We start from the raw sequence: 15402 nt of genomic DNA on the forward strand, positions 1-15402 counted from the left end.
TCTGTTGTAATGTGTTGAGAGAGCTTGGTTTTTAAGGTGTACCACTGGCTCCCTCTAGTGTCACTGAGCAGAGATTCTTGTCTCACTTACAAACGACATTGTTGCAGTGAATGGTAGGCATGCAGATTATGTTAATAACACTTATAGACCCCTAAAATAAAACCTCTTTTCTTCTTTTTGCCAGACATTATACTGAATTTGGTAAATGTAATGTACAGGATTATAAGGACACAACAATAATAGGAACAAGAGCTGAACACAGCTTCAAGCTTTTAAACCTGTATGTGAAATAACCAAAAACAATGTGTGCTGGAAGTCATTATAGTGTATTAGAACTTTGAGAGACATTGAGGTGTACTAAGAGTAATGTAGACTCTTATTACTGTGGCACTGGTTGTCTACAATCAAACAAGTATATTTTGTCGTGAGAAATGATTGAGTCTCATGTTTAAACAGTGCCACTGTACTTGTCAATTTCAAAACCACATAAAATTTAGATGAGTAGTTTTATTTGATTACTACTACAAGCTTAGTATAGCTATAGTATACTTTGTACTAACATCTAGAAGGAAATTGAACTCCATGCGGTGTAGCAGTGGATGCAGGAGAAATCATTACTATAACATTTTGACAAAGGTGTCCAAAATTACTTGAACGACAAATGTAAGGGAACATAATAAATGTGTTTAACCTTTTGTTGTGGCAGTCCCGTTTACTGCCACAAAGTCTAGCTCTGTGGAGGGCAGAATAATGTCAGCTGGCTGAGCCTTGCATCTACGCATGCCCACTTTAACGACTTCGAGCGTCCGCGCAAGCGCAGTCCGCTGTGGGAGCTCATAGATTTATAAAGCCCCGAGTCGCTCTGTCTCCTTCCACCTTCAGCCATTTTAACCATGTTAGGAGCTGTGGGACGCTGCTGCACCGGGGCTTTGCAGGCTCTCAAGCCTGGGGTCCAGCCCCTGAAGGCCCTCGTTGGATCCCCAGCTGTCCTTTCGCGTGAGTCCTCTGCATGCTGGGCGTTTGTTTTTTGCGAGAAAACGGAGCGAAAAATTGTTGCTGATCATTTGAGACCGCAGCGCTAACGTTAGCTGGAGCTAGCAACACGCTGGCTAGCCTGCCGGTGACGTAGTAGGCCTCTGTGATTAAAAAGCCAAATTTCACTTTAGTTGGACCTACTCGAAAACATAAAATGCATATACAGGGATCTATATGCTTTTATTGATGCCTGTGTTGTATTGGAAAGTAAGTCGACTGTGCAGATTGTAAAGTTACCAGAAATGACCTTTGTGAAATGACATGAGGCGCTGCTAGGTTAGCAGATTAGCAAGGTTACACGGTCCTCTGCAAGAAAAGACGCGGCTTGTTTAACGTAAACTATTAAAGAGGGTAATTGTGAGCGGTATACTTGTAGAATATGTCTCGGTTAGGGTTTAGGAGCTTCAGTAACTTTAGGCTAAAGTTCACGTCATTCATTTGTCATTCAAAACACTTCTTCAGATTCTGCGGTGTCGTATTTTGCTAAATCCTAATGTCATCACTGGTCAGGGATTAATTAGATCGTTTCAGCAGAACGTGTTTTTAAAAGTATTAAATCTTATAATGCTGGTGTTGGCCTGTTTGTGATCAAATAACAGAGTTTCTGTTCTAACTACGCACCCTGGATCTGTCCATCGGCAGGCAGAGATTATGTTGCTCCTGCGGCCGCCGCCAGTGCCGCCTCCGGCCGCATCGTGGCTGTCATCGGTGCCGTCGTCGACGTCCAGTTCGACGAGGGCCTCCCTCCCATCCTCAACGCCCTGGAGGTCGCCGGGCGCGACTCCAGGCTAGTCCTGGAGGTGGCTCAGCATCTTGGTGAGCGATCAGGGTTATAACCTTCAACGAACGAACTACTTCATTGTTAGAATTATTTGCTGAAACAACTTGCTGTTTACAGGGGAGAGCACAGTGCGTACCATTGCTATGGATGGTACTGAGGGTCTGGTTCGTGGACAGAAGGTTCTGGACACTGGTGCCCCCATCAGAATCCCAGTTGGCCCTGAGACCCTGGGCAGGATTATGAATGTGATCGGCGAGCCCATTGATGAAAGGGGTCCCATCAGTACCAAACAGTGCGTCTAAGTAACAACACGTATAATCCTGTGATATACAAACGTCATGCTTTTTAGAATTAAATGTTCACATCTTTTCCTCTTAGGACTGCGCCTATCCATGCTGAGGCCCCTGAATTCACTGACATGAGTGTGGAGCAGGAGATTCTGGTGACTGGCATTAAGGTGGTGGACCTGCTGGCTCCTTATGCCAAGGGAGGGAAAATTGGTGTGTATTAGCATTAAAGGGTTGGCTGTTTCTGAACTCAGATTTTGTGACAAATGCCTTTTTTTTTTTTTAAAGGCTATTTTCTGGATCAATTGAACTTCTGTCAAAATATTTCATACTGAAATAAATGATTTCTCTAAAATAGCCAAGTCTTCCTTTAAGGGACAAAGTAAACTCAAAATCTATCTGCTTAAAATCCTGTTAAAATCAAATTCTGTTCTATTGTATTCGTATGAGAGAGCAGTCATTGTTACAGAGCTCTGCACTGAAACACATTTTCTTTAATATTTCAAAGTATCCAAATTTACATCAAGCATCTTGTATTAGTAATCCACACAAATTGTGTTTCACATCAGTCTGTGTATTCCCTGCGGATTTACCTTCGCTAAGATTTCTGATATAACGTGTTTAATGATGGAATTGTCATACCATTTGCGTTAACTTTTGCTGCCGTTTTTCCAATCGGATATTTTCTTTTTAAATGTCTACTTCTGTGTTCTCACAGCAAGTTTTTATCAATAGGAAATATATTTGCCGTTCATAATCTCTGAACGGATCCAATTTATAAAAACTAACAACTGTCCTGTTGATGCCAAGCTCATGTTCCTCTCCTGCATTGTATTGCTGTGGAGGAATCTTTAGAAGCAACACGGTAATAGTTTGTTGTTGTCTCAGGGCTGTTTGGTGGTGCCGGCGTAGGAAAGACTGTGTTGATCATGGAGCTGATCAATAACGTGGCCAAGGCCCATGGTGGTTACTCTGTGTTCGCTGGTGTCGGGGAGCGTACCCGTGAGGGAAATGACTTGTACCATGAGATGATTGAGTCTGGTGTCATCAACCTGAAGGACACCACCTCCAAGGTGGGGCTTGGAATGATCTAAAAAAATGGCACATCTAGCTTGGGAGTACTATAAGGATGGTCAGCTTATTTCAACTGTTTTCCTGGTAGGTGGCGCTGGTGTACGGACAGATGAACGAGCCCCCCGGTGCCCGTGCCAGAGTGGCTTTGACTGGGCTGACCGTGGCCGAGTACTTCCGTGACCAGGAGGGTCAGGACGTGCTGCTCTTTATTGACAACATCTTCCGTTTCACACAGGCTGGGTCTGAGGTCTGCAACGTTGCATGAAATACCTGTAGCATTGCTAACACACGTCACAAAAAGGAAGGTTTTTACAAATAAAAATCCTCTCCTGCCCTCTCAGGTGTCTGCCCTGCTGGGTCGTATCCCCTCTGCTGTGGGTTACCAGCCCACTCTGGCCACTGACATGGGTACCATGCAGGAGAGAATCACCACCACCAAGAAGGGTTCAATCACATCTGTGCAGGTAACATGTTAACACCACACTATCTCAACCCTATATATTTGTCAATTGTGTTGCACAGAATTCTGCAACAATTGTTTGGCAAAGTTGACACTTCTCCCTAAAACTTGCTGAATATAATTCTGTACTTGTCCTCTGCCTTCTAGTGGTGGACAAAAGTAATACAAGTGGCCTGGTTTATGCTGAAGTTGGATAGCTGCTATGAGTTTTCATAGTGTAGAAAGTCTTTGTTTGTGAGAGTTTTAAAAGGTGGGTTACGTTTCTCTTTAGGAACTGAGAAAAGATGGTGTTATCTTTTACCAACATGAGATGCAAGCACTTGCATCTCTTCCCATACACAGATGGAGTTGTCTCTTACAAAAGGAAACCCCATCTACAAAAGAAAAATGTTTTGGGATGCCTCTGTGCAAAGGACAACTATGTATCTAAATGGCAATGGTTGCAATATGTGTAATATAAAACATGCATGAAGGTTTTTTTTTGTTTGTTTTTTTTACCTATGTAATTCATACTTTTTGCCTGGGAAAAATACAATAACATAAAACTCAAAATATAAAATTGACTACAAACAATTTTAAATCCAAGTGATTTTTAAGGCTTTCAACACAGTTCAGTTTTTAGGTCCTTCTTAAAAGCAGGGATCTTAATCTGCAGGGGGCGCTGTCTTGCAACCTTTGAGACGTCTTTGCTTTCACACCTGAGTCAAACAGTCCTTGGCAGGCCATGGCTCTGCAGAACCTGACATGCTCAGGAGATAAGTCACCTGTTTTATTCAGGTGTGTTGGACTAGGAATATGAGGACTGGATTTTGAGACCCTCAGAATTAATTCCTGATTGTGGTGTTAAACAAAAATAAAGGCAACTATTTTATACCTTGAACTTGAGGATGAACTAGATCTTTTAACATTGTAAGGCATCCATTTTTCTCTCTAGGCCATCTACGTGCCTGCTGACGACCTGACTGACCCTGCTCCAGCTACCACCTTCGCTCACTTGGATGCCACCACTGTACTGTCTCGTGCCATCGCCGAGTTGGGCATCTACCCCGCTGTCGACCCCCTGGACTCCACCTCCCGTATCATGGACCCCAACATCGTAGGAGCTGAGCATTATGACGTTGCCCGTGGTGTGCAGAAGATCCTTCAGGTTGGGGACTGTACTTTGTCATAATTTGAGACTTGTTGGGTATTTCCCCATAATAACCAGTTAGTCTTCTTACAGGACTACAAGTCCCTTCAGGACATCATTGCCATCCTGGGTATGGATGAGTTATCTGAGGAAGACAGACTGACTGTGGCCCGCGCTCGCAAAATCCAGCGTTTCCTGTCTCAGCCCTTCCAGGTGGCTGAGGTCTTCACAGGCCACTTGGGCAAACTGGTGCCCCTTAAAGAAACCATCAAGGGATTCAAGAGCATCCTTGGAGGCAAGTGTTAAAATGATCTGAACCATCTACTTTTAAGCTTAAATGGACACCATATAATGTTATATGTCAAATTTGTTATTCCAGGTGAATATGATAATCTGCCTGAGCAGGCCTTCTACATGGTTGGTCCCATCGAGGAAGTGGTCCAGAAAGCAGAGAGGCTGGCCGAGGAGCACTCATAAATATCTGATCATTCTGAGCAAAGAGGGGGAGAGGGTCCTGTGGTTAGGAGCACTTGGTTTGTAAAACATGTCAAAATACAAATGTCTTGTCAGCCTGAAGAAAGTTCTATTTAATGTTTCCAATGTAAGATGGAATAAATCACTGTCTTTACACAAACATTTGTCAACTGCATATTTCATAAGCTTTAGTTGTGATGGCATCCTGTTCCTAGTGAGGAATCCTTTTACTCTGACCACAAGATGGCGTACTTGAGCTGTGTTAAGCGTTGAGTTGTATTGCAGATTGTTACGTTTGGAAATAAAATGGACAAATAATTGGAAACTTGTTTGTCTCCCACTTTGAAGAGTTGTTGCTTCACATGGTGGATAGTAATGCATTTTATTGTGATGCTTTAAAACGAGTTATTTGTAGAACTGAAAAATCCTGGATGACTAAATTTCAGTATAAGTTGGTATTTTAAAACACTAAGAGCAGAGTTTGCAATCTGAAAAGCAATGATTAATACTGATTCAGTAGGAGTTCTGAAGACTAAAGAGCTTTGGATGCAATGAGGATCCCTTTTAGTATCCTGCAGAAGTATTAAATTCTTAAACTTTCACATTATGACCACAAACATCAGGGAAGTTCATTGGAATTTAATGTGATAAACCAGCAGAGTGGACAAAATAAAAATTTTAAAGACTTCTTGCAAATAGAAATGGGGTCAGGCAACCTTAGTCTAATAGCCCTAAATAAAATCCAGGCTTAAGCCAACAAATTGGTAAATGAACTTCACCAGTATTTGGAAATGAGCAGCTTCATGGAGAACAAGGAGCACAGTAAAAAGGTAAGGGAGAAGTTTAAAGCAGTGTTGGGTTATAAAACAAAATGTCATTGATACTAATCAATCCATCTGAGAATTCAGAGAGAAAAGATGTCCATCCAAACTGACAGGCTGGGAAGCTAAAAATATTTAAAGAGGCGTCTTGTAAAAACTGTCAGGAAAAACCCCTCAGTAGCTGAAGATTTCAGCACAAAAATGCTAATTTTCCTCAAAACGCATCTTGGATGTGTGGCTTTAGAGAAGCTTTAGCAACCAAGTTGAACTGCTTGCAGTTAAGAATTTGGTGCACTACAAAAATACATTTTAAAAGCCAGAGGCCCAGAAGGAACATGTTCCTGTGTTAAAATTGCAACATAGTGGTAAACGTGCTCCTCTCTCTACATATTTTAAAACACTGCTTTCATTAAATTTAAGGGCAAAAACTCACTTTGTTTCTTTGACTTTGATATTCTTTAAATTGTTTTTTATGTCAAGGTCAGTTTAAAAAAAAAAAAGTACACCCTATTTATTTAGTTCGAGCTTTCACATATCAGGACGTAACAAAATGGATCTGATCTCTGCAAGTTGCTAAAATCAAACACTTGTAAGCACAAAAGCAAAGTCCACTGGGAATAGAAAATCTAAGCTGACGTCCCAGCACATTTACCCAACTGTCAGATGTTAGAACTCAGAAACTACACACCACAGCTAGCGTGTTAAATGTTAAAGTTTATGACCTTACAATTACAGAAAAGCCTAACAGCTATTTCTGTTTGAAATAGTTGCAAGAAAAAAAGAATATGGCTGCACAACTTAGGTTTCCAAAGTTGTATTTGTCCTTTGGTCACACAGCACCGTGTTTTTTGTGAAAAACCAAAAAGCACATCAGCTCAAAAAACCAACTGTCGAACAAGGCGGTGATGATCTGGGCTTATTTTGCAGCCTTCAGTCGACCTTGAACTCCTCTGAGTCAAACACAGGATGATCTATCAGACAGCGGACAGGTTATTGCTGCTCTACAGGTGGTTTTACAGACATTAAATAAGGGGGAAATTAAGCTGTTCTGGGCGCATTTTTTTTTCATTTTGGTTCATCTTTGTAAATAAAGGCCAGGTTGGATTTTATTGTGTGCATATGTACACTTTTTTTATTGTACTTTTTTAATAATGTGCCTTCAGTTTCTGTTCTTTTGCTTCTTGTCTCATAAGGAACAACAAACAAAGTGTTTTTATTTCTGCAGCATACAGAATCTTCCACAACAAGACAGACTAGTCCTGCTGCAGCCTGATTTAGTAATCCAATTTAAAGTAGGTTGGACTTTTTATTGCTCTTTCTTAACCTTTAACACCCGACTATCATCAATGCTGAGAGTTTGTTTTAAACAGCAGATAAGATGGCCTTGAGAATGTCCTTGTGAGTTTAGCCTTGACATTATAGTAAACAATTCAAGAATTCAAAGAGACTGCCAATTGTATTCAAATGTGTGTAAATTGTCAGCCGAGCTCTACAGAGTGGCAATGCATGAAGCGGATGCATAGCTGGAGGGCTACTGTAACTTCTTGGCAATAGGAATGGCATTCTTCAGGAAGAAGTAATCAACGACACACGTTGGCATGTATGACAGCGGCAGCCAGAAGAACTTGGCGTCCCAGCCGGGGGAGTAGCGCTTGCGTGGCCAGGCGGCGGACACGGCGTGTTCCATGCAGCTGACCACCTTCATCAGATCGCCGTCGCTCATCTGGGAAACTTTTTCTTTTGTCATTTCCTTTGCTAGAACAGAAACAAGGGTCAGTTGAAGCAAATAAAAGTGGAAAATTGGATGACAGAAATGAGAAATGGAGGATTTATACTCACATTTATGGACGTACTCAACCCCATAGTCCTCTTTGACGTCCTGCGGGAGTCTGTCCCACAGCGTTTGGACGTTTTTGATGTGGATCTCGCTGTCTGTGACGTTGGTTTTGAAGAAGCCCGGCTCAATGCACAGGACCTTGACACCAAATGGAGCCAGGGTGAACCTGAGGAAAGAATGTCACTATTGTCAACAATAAGAAACCTGTTTTGGTATATCAACAACATATTAATGGCCCAGGTTAATATTTCACCGGAGGCTATCGTTGAATGCCTCAACGCCAAACTTTGAGACAGGGTATGGGCCCCCGGTGACACAGATCCGCCCAAACACGCTTGCGACATTCACCACTCGGCCCCTGGCCTTCTTTATCAGAGGCAAGACGCTCAGAGTGACTCCGATCACCCCGTTCAGGTTCACATCCAGCATGAATTTGTAATCATCAAGAGTATGCCAGTCGCATGGGCCAGAAGGAACAGCCACACCTGCATTGTTCACTACAGCCCAGAGACCTGCAAAGAACCCAACTTGAATTACAACTTCTCTAAAGTTTGGCATTGCCTGCAGAGATTGTTCAGGATGCACTTGTAGCAGTTGTGAAAACAGCATCATGGGAACAAACAACCAACTCACCGCGCTCTCCGACTTTGTCCTTAATCATGGCTGCAACTTTGGCCAAGCTCTCCTTCGAGGTAACGTCCAGGTGTGTTGTGATCAGGTTGGCGGAGCAGGCCTTCTTCAGCCCCTCCTCTCCCTTCTCAGTGAGACACCCGGCGATCACTCGGAAGCCTATCTTGTCCAGATGGCGAGCCAGGAGGTTCCCGAAGCCGCTGTCACAGCCCGTGATGTACACATACTTACTGGCCTTGTCACCAACCCTGGGCAGCTCTCTGGCCCAGCGAAACAGGTAGAAGAGGACAACCAGGCCCAGAAGATACAGGAACATCTCTATAATTTAAGGGAATGTTCTTATTTGTTACTGTACATCAAGCTCAGATTTTAAAAGACTTCAGACAAAAATATTCTGAGTAAATACAAAAAGCTTGGATGTTTTCTAAGGCCAAAAACACACAATCACGAAGGCCCCATGACTACTGGGAAAGCAGCCCGGTCTAAAATCTAATTCTGGTGCTGTGGCAGGAGCTTAAACAATACCTTCATGCTCAAGAACCCTCCAATGTGGCTAAATTCAAGCAATTCTCCAAAAAAGAGCGGGCCAAAATTCCTCCAGAGCGTGGTAAAGTGGCCAGGCTAGTTTGGAAAGTAAATATAATCATTTACCACCTGCGTTTTGTGTTGACTCAGGTTATCTTTGATACTAAAATATTTCTGATAATCGGAAAGTTTTAAATGTGACAAAAAAGCTTAAACAACAACAAAAAAAAACTTTAGGGGCGAAGTACTAAAGTCAGAAACAAGTAAATATAGATCCTGAAACACAAGATGAATATCTGTTCGGACAGGGTTTCAGAGGTATACCAGGTTAGTTTTCCTTCAGTCATTCAGTAGGAGTGCCATTAAAGAATGACATTACTTCAGTGTTAAAGCTCATGTTTTATTGTTCTGTCCTAAAGTGAGCAGATTAGGCAGACTGGACTTCATTCACTTCGTCACCTTTTCTTCTCCTTGCCCTGAAAATTGGATGTATTTTTGTGAAATTGATTTACAGGGCGGAAGCTGCTGTTTGGGCTGTGGAAACAGAGCAAATTGGACTACATTACCCTGTCTGAACCAGCAACAGAACCAACTTGGTTGCCCAAAGAACCCCTTAGAAACTGTTTGGTCTGGATGGGTTTTAAGGAGAGCAGTCTTCCTGAAGCAGTTTGTTGTGATCCTATGGCATTTGTAGACCCTAATATGACCCCTGGAAAAGATATAAGAAAACCTTATGATGAATTAATCTTTTATTGCAATAGAATAATCCCACATAAAATATTTTAGAAAAACTCCAACCTCTCTGCTATAACATTTCACATGGACTATGCACAGAGATGGATATTTAACCAGTCCTCTCTGCTCTGTGGATCAGCCTTCGTCCTGAGAGCTTTCTTCAGGCTCAACCCCAGGTTTTAGGTCTGGTTCTGAGTCAGAGGAAGCGTTTTGCCATATGATTTGGTTTATTATTCCAATAAAAGATCCATATTCAAATTTCTAGCATAGTCCAAAATCCTGGAATTTTCTCAGTGACCCTAATAAAAACAAGCCCACAGCATTACAGCTCCTCCACTGTGGTGACCTTAATTTTAACAGCTTATTAAAAGGTAGAATATATGTGTGACTTAACAGAGCTCAGTATCAGCGCAAAGACACTGAAGAGTTTAACATTAGGAATTCTATCCCCTCCAAACACCTGAGGACTCAGTGTCAGCTGCAACTTTATGATGCACACAGCGCTGTGTCGCTGAGTGGCTGCATATATGGCTGTAGAGTTTACGTTTTAGAGTATGGTGACACAGTTGGTACTATCAGCTCCTAAAAAAAAAATCTAACTCACAAACCACCTCATGTAATTCTCTTGGAGGCTTGATTCATGTCTGCTCTACTGGCTGCTCCACCATAAAGGGTTAGGGTTAGTGTACCTGATCACTGGGGTCTGCTAGAATTCTCTGCAGATTTTTATGTTTTTCTTTTAATGCAGATGTATTTTTCTGCATTTTGCTGTCTGATCTTTACATTATTTAAACAATACCTAAATACAAAGGCTTTTAACCAACTTTTAAATGTGCTATTTGTCCCAGTCTCTGCTAGGTCCAGGGTTGCTTGGTGCTTCTTGACTCCACGACCTATAAGCTTTGCAGAACTCACCCAACATCATCCACCTTCAGGAACCTTCGGACCACACCTTTTATTTAGTTATATTAACAAAACCAGCGACCAACAAGTTATGGCCCCAAATATCCAATACATTATTCATTATATATTTCATTTATTTATCTCGTACTGATTCACCTCCACCCACATATTCTTCTCTGTCCTCTTAGCTGACCCCTTTAGCGCCAATAACGGGGTTTTAAACACACTAACGGAAAAAAAAAAAAAAGTTACATTCAGGTTGTCGTTACTTTTCTTTAAGTCCAGTAATTTGAGGTCAGAAGGTAAAATATGACGTCACGTTCGCTCCTTTCTCCCATACGACGAAAAAAAGTTGTGGCTGAAAGTTAAAAAGCCTCACAAGAAAGTAGCAAAATTCCCTCCGCTTTTAAAATGAGCTCCACCATATGTGTGTTTTTTTTGTTTTTTTTTAAAAGAAAGAAACACATGTCGCCATATTTCGTAACATGAACGAGAACATTCAGGAAACGATAGAGCACACTGCAGTGCATGCGGGGGTATCTATTCTGATAAACGGATTAAAAACAAGTAGAAATGCAAAGTCTATCGCGTGTCTCCTCTAATGTCCTCATCACCTTCTTTCTCTATAAAAAAAACCAAAAAAAAGAAAACACTGACTCATGCTGAAAAAGATGAGAAAATAACTCTGGTCTTACTTGCAGCACAGCAACGTCCTGTTCCTGGACTTTCTCCTGTTCGAGTGGACCTGAGGCAAAGCCAGGAATCTAATCCGCAGATGTCGTAGTAGGCGCCACTAGTGGCCAGAAAATAAAATGTTTCTCTAGACTTTATAAACCAATAACATTGCTGTCATCACCTCCTTTTTAAATGCATTTGTATATACCAGTGGTTGTCAATCCTGGTGCTCTTTCATGTTTTAGATAAGATGGACACAGCTGGATGAGATATATGGAAGCAAATCGTTACCATATTTCAAATGAAAAAGCATTTTCAGAAATGCTTTTTCATTTTAAGAATGTGGCTGCATTGTTTGACTCATAAATGAAATTAGTAATCAATCATCCTATTTGCATTTTCTTCTTCAAGACTGCTCATTCTTTCACTTAATTAAAATGAAAAAGACATTTGAGATTTATTTTTCAAAATATGCCCCAGCAAATAGATACCAAAATTCAATTTGAAATGTAAAATTTGAAAATGAAAAAGCATTTCCAGAAATGCTTTTTCATTTTAAGAATGCGGCTGCGTTATTTGACTCATAAATAAAATTAGTAATCAATCATCCTATTTGCATTTGCATTTTCTTCTTCATGACTGCACATTTTATGCCATAATCAAAAAGAAAACAAAGCAGACATTGCTTTTTCGTTTTCGTGGTCTGTCCGCAAAATACTGCCCAGAACTCGAAAACGAAAAAGCATTCCGAGCTGCGGGCGCAGAAGAGTGACGTCAGCAGCCGCTCTCCCTCACCTCCCTGCTGACCGAGCTACCCAGCTTGTTCGGTAGGGCGCGCTGTGCACGTCTGCATTGCATTACATTGCAAACATGCCGAGAAATTGATTGAATTGCAGCAGGGTCGAGCTCAATTTGTGGCAGTGGCAGGCAGAACTGGTAGTTCCGGTGGCAGCCTCATGTCCTGGGACATCCAGCGTGTTTTTAAGCATTTATTTATAATTTTCTGTGAATGACGATTCAGAATAGCCGCTCGTGCTCTATAATAAACCGGCTGTTTGTGCAATAAATCGTCATCCTTTCAACACGTCACACAAACACATAGTGCTATTTATTTTCCATGTCAAGTAAATACAATCACCTTATGTCATGGTTCTAAAGCTGTTTATTAAATAATAATCAATAATGAAATCATTATGTAAAGGTAACAGGCTATAACAATAATGACAACCCATTTGCTGATAATCAGCATCAGCTTCCACAAAAACAGCGGCAATCGCATTGGCAAGCTTTTACGGCCGGTCTGGCACCTTCTGGCATCCTCGCGGAATCCCGTGCCACCCTGCGGCAGGCTGTGGCAGTTCCGGTGGCAGCTTCGGTGGCAGGCTGTGGCAGTTCCGCCACAGCCCGCCACCGGAACTACCAGTTCTGCCTGCCACTGCCACAAATTGAGCTCGACCCTGCTGCAATTCAATCAATTTCTCGGCACGTTTGCAATGTAATGCAATGCAGACGTGCACAGCGCCCCCTACCGAACAAGATGGGTAGCTCGGTCAGCAGGGAGCTGAGGAAGAGCGGCTGCTGACGTCACTCTTCTGCGCCCGCAGCTCGGAATGCTTTTTCGTTTTCGAGTTCTGGGCAGTACTTTGCGGACAGACCACGAAAACGAAAAAGCAATGTCTGCTTTGTTTTCTTTTTGATTATGGCATAAAATGTGCAGTCGTGAAGAAGAAAATGCAAATGCAAATAGGATTATTGATTACTAATTTTATTTATGGGTCAAATAACGCAGCCGCATTCTTAAAATGAAAAAGCATTTCTGGAAATGCTTTTTCATTTTCGAATTTTACATTTCAAATTGAATTTTGGTATCTATTTGCTGGGGCATATTTTGAAAAATAAATCTCAAAAGTATTTTTCTTTTTCATTTTAATTAAGTGAAAGAATGAGCAGTCTTGAAGAAGAAAATTAAAATGCAAATAGGATTATTGATTACTAATTTCATTTATGAGTCAAACAATGCAGCCACATTCTTAAAATGAAAAAGCATTTCTGAAAATGCTTTTTCATTTGAAATATGGTAACGATTTGCTTCCATAGAGATAACCTTGAGGAAATAATTATAGTCCTTGATTTAGATGTGATAAACAAGTGGGGATAGTTGGTCTGGCTCGTTTCAGAGATTCTCCTCTGTTGGCTCAGTTCCCCAAAAAGAACTGTTCCCTATACCTCCCAACTGATTCTTCGTTCAGTACCACTCAGAGTCTTTTACTTCAGGCTAAATTAGGATAAAGAAAAGTGGCATACACAATGCCTTGGCAAAGTATTCACTCCCTTTGGCTTTTATCTATTCTGTTACATCCCAACCTGCTTTTAAATGTTTTTAATATCACCTCATGATGTGATGGATTGGCACAAAGTAGTCTAAGTTGGGAAAGTGAGATGAGAAAATAAAATATAAAAAATACATTTAAAAAAGGCTGCACGGTGACACAGTTGGTAGCACTGTTGCCTTGCAGCAAGAAGGTCCTGGGTTCAATTCCCGACCAGGGGTCTTTCTGCATGTTCTCCCCGTGCATGCGTGGGTTCTCTCCGGGTACTCCGGCTTCCTCCCACAGTCCAAAGACATGCCTATTAGGTTAATTGGTCAATCTAAATTGCCCTTATGTGTGTGAATGAGTGTGTGCATGGTTGTTTGTGTGTTGCCCTGCGATGGACTGGCGACCTGTCCAGGTTGTACCCCGCCTCTCGCCCATAGACTGCTGGAGATAGGCACCAGCTCCCCCGCAACCCACTATGGAATAAGCGGTAGAAAATGACTGACTGACAGTTAAAAAAAAGAAAAGAATTGTACTCTTTGCTATGAAGCCCCTAAAAAGTTCTGCCGCAACCAATTACCTTCACATTATTAGTGAAATGTAGTCCACGTGTGCAATCTAACACGTCAGGGTGGGGTTATAGGAAAACATCCAAATATTCGATGTTCTCCAGGAAATCATCAAATCCAATATCTTCAAATGGAAAGCACATGGTACCACAGCAAACCTGCCAAGAGAGGGCAGCCCACCAAAACTCACAGACGTTTAGGAGGACATTTATCAGAGAGGCAGCACAAAGACTAAATTTAACCCTAGAGGAGTTGCAGAGTTCCACTGCAGAGCCTGGAGTATCTGTCCGTAGGACCACAATAAGCTGTACATTCCATAGAGCTGGGCTTTATGGAAGAATGGCAAGAAAAAGGCACGTGGACAACTCCCCAAATGTATGAAGGAAGCTGCTCTGGCCAGACGAGACTGAAAATAAAGGTAAACGCTATGTTTGTCAAAAAGCCAAAACATCCCATAACCCCAAGAACACCATCCCCACAGTTATATATTGGAAGCGGCAGCATCATGTTTTCAGAAGCAGGGACTGGGAAACTAGTCTGAGTCAGAGGAAATATGGATGGTGCTGAATACAGAGATGTTCTTGACCAAAAACCTGTCAGTCTGCATGGGATTTGAGACTGAGGCGGAGGTTCCCCTTCCAGCAGGACAATGACCCAAAGCATACTGCTAAAGCGCTACCTTTTAAAATACTCAAGTGGTTTTAAAGGTAAACATTTAAATGTGTTGGCATGGCCTAGTCAAAGTCCAGACCTCTATCCAATTGAGAATCTATGGTTATACTTGAAGAATGCTGTTCACAAGCGAAAACCATCCAACATGAATGATCTTGAGCAGTTCTGACTTAAGGAATGGGCAAAAATCCCAGAGTCAATATGTGGCAGAGACTTCTCCAAAAGCCACTTGCAGCTGTACAAAGTGCTGACTTTAGGGGGAGTGAACAGTTATGCATTCTAACATTTTCTGTTATTTTGTCCTATCTGTTGTTTGCTTCACAATAAAAAATACATCTTCAAAGTTGTAGACATGTTCTGTACACGAAATGGTGCAAAATCTCAAACAATCTATTTTAGAGGCAACAAAACATGGACCGGTGCTTTACTGCAACCTTTTAATGAATGATGTCCTCGTAAGATTTATTCTGTGCCCAAACT

General features: G+C 41.7%; 2 protein-coding genes across 2 annotated transcripts; one reads left to right on the forward strand and one right to left on the reverse strand.

Moving 5' to 3' along the window:
- The first annotated feature begins 836 nt into the window (after positions 1 to 836).
- On the forward strand, positions 837 to 5565 carry atp5f1b (ATP synthase F1 subunit beta). The gene is made up of 10 exons (XM_047354967.1): positions 837 to 996; positions 1678 to 1851; positions 1934 to 2108; positions 2195 to 2316; positions 2992 to 3176; positions 3266 to 3424; positions 3519 to 3641; positions 4572 to 4784; positions 4860 to 5061; positions 5146 to 5565. Exons 1-10 carry the CDS (start codon positions 894 to 896, stop codon positions 5241 to 5243), a joined length of 1554 nt encoding a protein of 517 aa, XP_047210923.1. The 5' UTR covers positions 837 to 893; the 3' UTR covers positions 5244 to 5565.
- Positions 5566 to 5859: 294 nt separating this feature from the next.
- On the reverse strand, positions 5860 to 11496 carry LOC124861341 (retinol dehydrogenase 7-like). Its single transcript, XM_047354968.1, has 5 exons — positions 11387 to 11496; positions 8532 to 8846; positions 8152 to 8410; positions 7901 to 8064; positions 5860 to 7816 (listed from the first exon to the last, which is right to left on the reverse strand). Exons 2-5 carry the CDS (start codon positions 8842 to 8844, stop codon positions 7593 to 7595), a joined length of 960 nt encoding a protein of 319 aa, XP_047210924.1. The 5' UTR covers positions 8845 to 8846; positions 11387 to 11496; the 3' UTR covers positions 5860 to 7592.
- Positions 11497 to 15402: the final 3906 nt, after the last annotated feature.

Source organism: Girardinichthys multiradiatus, chromosome 24, assembly GCF_021462225.1.
Source record: "Girardinichthys multiradiatus isolate DD_20200921_A chromosome 24, DD_fGirMul_XY1, whole genome shotgun sequence".
In the NCBI taxonomy this organism is placed as follows: domain Eukaryota; kingdom Metazoa; phylum Chordata; class Actinopteri; order Cyprinodontiformes; family Goodeidae; genus Girardinichthys; species Girardinichthys multiradiatus.